Genomic DNA, 7279 nt, shown 5'->3' on the forward strand with positions numbered 1-7279 from the left:
TCAGCTCTAACTGAAGCCAGAATTCAGCCTGGGGTTTATGCACCAGGCAAAAAGGATTCTTTTCTCACTTAGCTGTGCTGACCATAAAACAACAGTCTCTCTTCTCTCTCTTATTAATGGATGATCTTTCTACAAAGACTTAATCTGAAAGCTTTGGAGGTGTCTGTAATATTGTCCTGGTTTTGTCCCCTTGTGTGAAAGGGGAGTTACTAACTCTTCTGGGTATTGTGAGATCAATGTAAAAGGACCAGTAGTTCTTAGTGTGCTTCAAATAATAAGTATTTTTACAACAGTGCCTTTATTCTGCAGGTGGGACTTTGGTACCAGATCCTCATCAAAATTACTTGCCTTTGCAAATTGAGCCTAAACTTGGTTTTGGTGTATTCTGTTCTTTCTGCTTTTTCCATCTACATTGAAGATTTTTGGAAGTGGGAAAAGAATGTGGCCTGATGTTGAGTTTCACATTAATGAGTTTGCAAAGCCTGAAAAGACTTGAAAGTTACAATTTAAAACTAAATGAGATTATTTTCAAGTGATTGTACTTTTGCAGTAGAACTGATTGCTTTTGTGCTTTTCTTTCCAAATAATGATAGTGTCTGTCATTTTCTTGCATTTCTTTAACAAAAGCATGAATGTAAACTGTCCTTGATCAAAAAGTTAATCTTAGAGACAAAGGTACAAAGAAAACTCTATTTAGAAAAAAAAGGACTGATCAGTTACTGTTCTGTTTAAAGGTTATGTATTGGAGCTAAGAATTCCCAAAACCACTGCAAATCTGACTTTGTAATTCAGATCATAAATGCATTTTGGTAAACATTTAGGAGAGATTGATTGAGTATTGGAATGGGCTACCCAGGGAGGTGGTAGAGTCCCCATCCCTGGAGGTGTTTAAGGAGTGACTGGACACAGTGCTCAGTTGGTTGACAGGGTGGTGTTCAGCCATGGGTTGGACTCGATCTCAAAGGTCTTTTCCAACCCCATAGAGTCTGTGAAAGGTTTAAAGTGTGCTGTATAAGAATGAACCATTGGGTGTTTTGATTTCCTGTCCTGCTGGCAGCATCTTTTCATCCTCTGAGACGCTTGCCTAATGCTTGTGGATGAGTGCAGGAATTGGGCTTGACCATATACATGAACTATATATATGTATGCTCTGTAAATCTGTGTGTAATGATACATACTTTAACTAGTTTATTTACACCTGGGAGTAATAAGAAGTCAGTCACCTAACAGTCTTCAGTATCTCTCTTGTTTAGCTCAGTGCAAAACAGTGAACGTGGAAAGAAGATTGGAAATGTGATGGTTTCTACCAGCCGGAATGTGGTACAAACGGGAAAAGCTGTAGGTAAGAAATCTATTTAAAATCAGTTTACATCTAAGCCAGATCCTTTTTTGAAGAAGCATCCCATTTCTCAGCTGTATTTTGTTTTTGTCCAAGTGTACTTTATAACATGCACAAATCAGAGCAACATTTTGAAGGCTAAAGCTGCTGATTGAGGCCCCATATATTGTGTAACAGTGGAAAGAGAAGCAGCTAGACAAAGAAATTAGTGTACATTCCTTTTCCAGTGTGGCCTGGAGATAAATATGGGAAGAGAGATATTCAGGTAAGAGATCCCATGTAATTTGGTAAATACTTTGACCATACCACCATCTGCATTGAGTTATTCTCAACTTTGATATCACTTTGACTGAAACTATACAAAGCTGGTTGAGATCAGAAAAAGTCCTTGTGTCAGTTTCTGCAGATTTTGCAGCAGTCTGTAATTTTCTGAAAAAGCACTTGTTGCACTTGAACAGGGCCATCATCACGGTGTCATCTTGCAGTGTGACATAATGGGTGTTCACTTGTTTAAGGGTCTGATAGTTGTTTGGCAGTAGCTGTGCCAAAAATTGTTTAACTTTCTCTTTTATTCCGTTGGAGTCTGTTTTTTCTTTTTGCTGTGGTGCACTCTGGCCAGGAGTGCCTTTCAGCCCGAAGTCTACCAAGCCCTCCCAGCCAAAGGACATCATAGGCCGTTTCTGCTGAGCTACCGTGTTCAAGTTCTTTGAATATTTTCTGGCACAGACTCTGGAATTGGATTTTAAATCCCAAATTGGACAACTAATTGAGTAATTTTTAAATTAAAAAAAAAATATTTCCTTGTAGCAACTCAGTAAAGATAACACTTCACTACTGATCTTTGTTTTGTATTGCAGGTCAGTCTGTTGGAGGAGCCTTCACAAGTGCAAAATCAGCTATGTCATCCTGGTTCTCCACTTTCACACAGTCAACCCAAAGCCTTGGGGACTAAATGCTGGTTTGGCAGAATGCTGCTGGCTATTTCAGGTGCAATCTTTCTCTGAGCTGTAAAAATACCACTCCAAAATGTAGGAGGGGAGATTAACTACCCAGGACCAAAATAAGGTATATGTTGCTTGCAAGCAGATGTGGAATGTCATTATTCACTTTTCCTAGAGGTATAGAAGAATGGTGTCACCATACAATGGGATGGCATTTGCAGTATATTGGTTATATTTAAAATGACTACTTCTCTTTAAAACTGAGCCTTTATAAAGACATTAGCAAACAGGGCTTGTTGCAAGCCAAATGTGTTTGACTTTAGATTTGTACATTTTCTTGGATGTTGAAGATATTTATGTAAAGTAGTTCTATTTTTCAATCCAGATAGCCAAATGTTTGTGAATTATTGTTAGAAATAAGCAGAATATAAATAATAATTCCTCTTTTAGGCTGGATTTGAGAGAATCTCTGCAACCCTTAAAGGGTGGAATTTTCATGCTTTTACCTGCAAATTAAAATCAACAAGGTGTAGAGTAAGACTCTGGCTGACAAGGGTTTTTTTTCCTCTATCCTCTGTATCCATGTAGAGTTGTTTGAATTAATCTGTCTCTAGCTCTCTAGCGTCTCGAAATCTGTGTGACAGTTGCAAAATCAGTAGTTTTTTTCAAGTTATGCAGTAGACCTTCATACCTTTGCATATATTTTGGCTGAGTTTTTCCCCTGGGATGTGAATGGGATTCCAGTTGGAGAGATCTCTTCAGGGAAAGTATTACAAAGCATTTCTCCCAAATTGGGATTGGATCACAGACAGTTTTGTGAGGTCTTGCTCTGTTAGGATGTAATTACAACATTAATGTAGTTGCATACATATGAATATGAAGTATTAAACCCACCCAAAACTAGCACAGTAGCAGACTCTGCATGTTTTGGGTTTTTTTTCCCCAGTAAAGTTATGAGGACTCTTCCAAATGAAAATCAGCTATGTGGATTTTCTGTGTCGACTCAGGGAATGTGCTGGTTGAATAATTGCTTTCTTCATAAGGAAAGCAACACTAGAATTGAGAGAAACTAGAACAGCTCAGTTCATATCCTTGTGTGAAGAAATATACTAGTTTATTTGAAAAGATGTGGCATAATGCTGTATTTCCAATGTACCATGCATGTGGTGTCTTCTGTATGCAAGCGTATTGCACTTCCCACATTTCTTGGTTCCAAGGGAGATTATTTCCTGTTTTCTTGCAATGTGTGTGCCTCTCTATGCCTTCTGACATCCCCACATGTTGCTCTTAACATTTTCTACATTACATTATCAAGTGTTCCAACTTTTGTGTATCAAAAGGCTCTTAGTTTATTGCCTCATCAGTATCTGTCAGCATTTTGCCGTGTTCTTTTCTGGGGCCAAGATTTGTAGTCATGGTTATTTTTCCTGTTCCTCAAATAAAATGGAGCAGCTGTACAAGAGATAAACAAGAAGGCTTGAATGTCTTTAGGAAATTGTGTTTTAATTCCTTCTGTGCATTTGTAAAGCTAGTAGAAAAGCCACACTTGCATCACATTGTCGCTGTCCAGCAACTCGGTTGTCAGTTTTTTTGCTTCAGTGATTTGAAAACATGGGATCTGGTTTAAAGCCTTCTTTTAATTTTTTTTCCAGGACAGACTAGATAGAATGACTGTGGAAAACCTGAAAGTAAACAGCTAGTTTGAATAGTTTGATTTGAGAAGGGCAGAAAGGCCCCTAAAGCTCTACTAATTTATTGCTTCTGACACACAAGTAAGATGTATCTATCAAACTGCAGCTATTGCTCCTGGTCTTTATGTGTCTTTGTATATCTCCTAAAACTTCTGATGCTCTTTTCTGTTTTATTCCACAACTCTGTAATAGACATTTATATATTTTCAAAGACTAGGTATTACTTTATATGCAGTGAAGTAAGACTAGAGCTGTTTATTCATGGTGTGTCTAGAGCTGTTTGATTCAGCATGCAGATAAGAAAATAACCCAAAATAATCACTTGCTTTTGTGAAATGACTAATGTATTATCTGCTGTTTGGGATTTAAGTGGTCAGGGTCCATGTTGTAATAAAGACTGAAAAGAGGTCCATAAGGGATTTAAGTACCTATAAAACTAACTTCAGCAACTTAAGGCATACCTAGGTAGATTTAGGCTTAGGAGCTCGCAATGGTGAGTTCTAGAAGCCAGGCAAGTGGTTGGTATTTATGTGTACAAGCTGTAGAAGCAGGACCTTCAAGGATCCCTTTTCAATATCCTTGTCTTTGTCACCTCCTAACCTGAGGTTTTTCTGTTGAATTCTCAGATGCTCCAAATTTATATGGCAAATTTGTTAGCTCTCGGCATTCCCCTTATTCCCACAGATCCCCTCACTGGCCTAGGGGTTTTAGAAAGCTGACCTTTGTTTGTTTGTTTGTTTTCTGGTGGATTAATCTGAGGAAAGACAGAACAAGGTGCCCTCATCAGCTGCTTGTTGCTTTGAACAGTGACTCTGTTGTCATACTCCACAATTTTTCTCCTATGGCCAAGAAAAGACCAGACAGATCTTTCTCTGCAGCCTTTTTCTCCCTGTCCCCGCTGTCTCTGTTGTGGAAGCAAACATACAACCTGATTAAGAGTATTTTCCTTTCTTTACAAATGACAGAATAAAAAACTTTTATTACTCTTCAGTCTTTTTAAGAACTGGTACCCTGCTAGCAAGTTGGACTCAGATTTAAACTCAGATTTAAACAGTGATTAAGACTCATGGAGAGTGGGTGGAGATGAAGGGATCTTCATAATTAGTTGTCTTCATTAACATCTACGTTTGCTCTCCAGCATTTGCTTAAGCTTACTTTTGGGTTGTAGGAAGGCATGCAGCCACTGAGGTTCATCTAAGCTCATGTAGTTCTCTTCTTAATTTAATGCTTGTAACCTCTTTAGTTAAATCCAATGCAAATGCAAGTTATTTTCCTCTCCTCTGTTTTAAAATTTCCAGTGCAGGCATTATTAATTATTCAGAAAGATTTAGGCAGTCGACTTCCATTTCAAAAGCCCTGACATCCATTTCTGCACCATAAGAAACAATGGGTCCTAAGTGAATTGGTGATAGTGCCTCTAATCAGTCAGCTGTGAAGGTATTGTTACAGCTCTGTCGTGATTTGATGTTGCAAAGGTATTTCTGGCTGTCAACATGCAGCACACACTGACTTACAGGTAACACAATAGCACACCTCTCAACTTTCTGTCATCACAGGCATCAACCTCAGCTTTTCGTCTGAGCCAGCATTTGAGGAACTGCCTGTTGAGCAGAGATATGAGATGTGAGTCCCCAAAACCCCACAAGACTTAAGTATTGCTGACCTTATATTTCATTTGACTGAAGTGTTCAGCATCTTTCATCAGTTATTTTCATGTCATAACCTTAATTCCTGTACACATCTCACATCAGTTTCCTCAAATGTCACAATTTAATTAGAACTTTTAGGTCAGTGTTCCTGGTACATTGCACTTGTTTGACTTTGTACTTCTGTTTTAAGCACCTTTGTAATTAAATATAATATTTTGCATAAATGAGCTTCTGATTTCCATACAAATTATTACTAAGCAAAGAAACTAATGTGGCAGTATTTAATTGTAGAAGTGAAGGTGTGAATGCAGTTTTTAAACATAGAAACTATTGCTTGATAATTGAACATAAAAGTAATGTATTTGATTTTTCTTGTGCTGCTTGAAAAATAAAATACATCCAGCCTGTTAAAAGTTCTGTCTGCTCAAAAAGCTGTATTATTTTAATAAATTAATTCCACCAGAAGACATTTGCAGGCATCTGGTTTTGATATTGGTAGCTGCTTGTAATTCACTGGCAGTCTTTTTGAAATTTGTCTTCCATTTAAACTGATTATGGATGCTGCTTTTTGCAAATTTATGACAAGAGGATCCTCTAGTGAGACTTTTTATTCCCTGTGGGGTGCTGCTTGTTGTGAATTGATTGAAGTCCTCAGGAGGTCACAGACCTCTCTTACATCGATAAGAATTTCAAGTGTAACTAAAATTTTGGTGTAGATTTAGCTTCAAAGTAACTTGTAGTTTCTGTGGATTGTGACATCTGGTCAAAATCAAGATGCTGTGTAAATTAATTGCTGCACATCCAGTTCTCTGCCATAGTGAGCTGTTTTAAAACATCAGAACTTCTACTGCAGCTGTTGCTGTACCTGTCTGAGAACAATTTGGTAAATGGGTGCTTCCAGAAGGAGGAAACCAACTGCCTTGGGTAAGATTTAAATGTAAATTAGACAAAGGTTATGTCTAGAGAATGGTTGCAATTCCCTAAAATTTGTTAAGGTTTTTCTGACTGTGTGCAAGTAGTTGTGCAAAGACACTGAAAGATAAATTTACATTGTGTTTTTTATGCACTGCAATTCCACTTTCTTGCAGGTGTTTGGTTTTCATTAAAAAGGGCAACATGGAGAGTATTCATTAAAGGGAGAAACACTACATTATTGTGTTATGATTAAAGATGTATGACAAATTGCTTCATGGTGTTTTGAGTCTTTAATGCTGTATTAGGTAAGGGACTGACTTAAAAAGCAGGCACAGAGCTTTACTTGTGTGATGTTTCTGGTCTTGACCCCATTCCTTTACAACCATCAGAAGCAGTGTTTGGATTCATTAAAAAATATGGAGATGGATCTCTTCTGTCAGTTAAATAGTGACCCTTACTCAGATTACCTTATTCCCTGTAAAATGACATCATGTGTGCATAACATGTGTGCATCTGTACACAGGTGGCTTAATCTCAGTTGGAATGGAACTTGGAAGTCTAGCTGTCTTGAGTCAAAATTGTTTAATCCATACATTGCTCCTCTTGTAATAATACCTCAAAATCAACTAATAAAGTAAGGGGTTTTTTTTTGATTCTCCACCTGAATTTATTGACTAACATTGATGAAAGCACAGTTACTGTTGGCTGTAATAGTAGCAGAGAACAAACAAGAAAAGAAGATTT

The 7279-nt window shown here is 37.6% G+C and overlaps 1 protein-coding gene across 1 annotated transcript in view; it reads left to right on the top strand.

The window, feature by feature from the left end:
- Positions 1 to 6806, top strand: part of AVL9 (AVL9 cell migration associated) — a 41599-nt gene extending 34793 nt beyond the window's left edge. The window contains exons 15-16 of the mRNA XM_069007558.1: positions 1254 to 1342; positions 2197 to 6806. Of these exons, the coding sequence (XP_068863659.1) occupies positions 1254 to 1342; positions 2197 to 2291 (184 nt within the window). The 3' untranslated portion in view covers positions 2292 to 6806. The remainder of the gene's footprint in view (positions 1 to 1253; positions 1343 to 2196) is intronic.
- The last annotated feature ends 473 nt before the right edge of the window (positions 6807 to 7279 follow it).

Source organism: Aphelocoma coerulescens, chromosome 2, assembly GCF_041296385.1.
Source record: "Aphelocoma coerulescens isolate FSJ_1873_10779 chromosome 2, UR_Acoe_1.0, whole genome shotgun sequence".
NCBI classification, from domain to species: domain Eukaryota; kingdom Metazoa; phylum Chordata; class Aves; order Passeriformes; family Corvidae; genus Aphelocoma; species Aphelocoma coerulescens.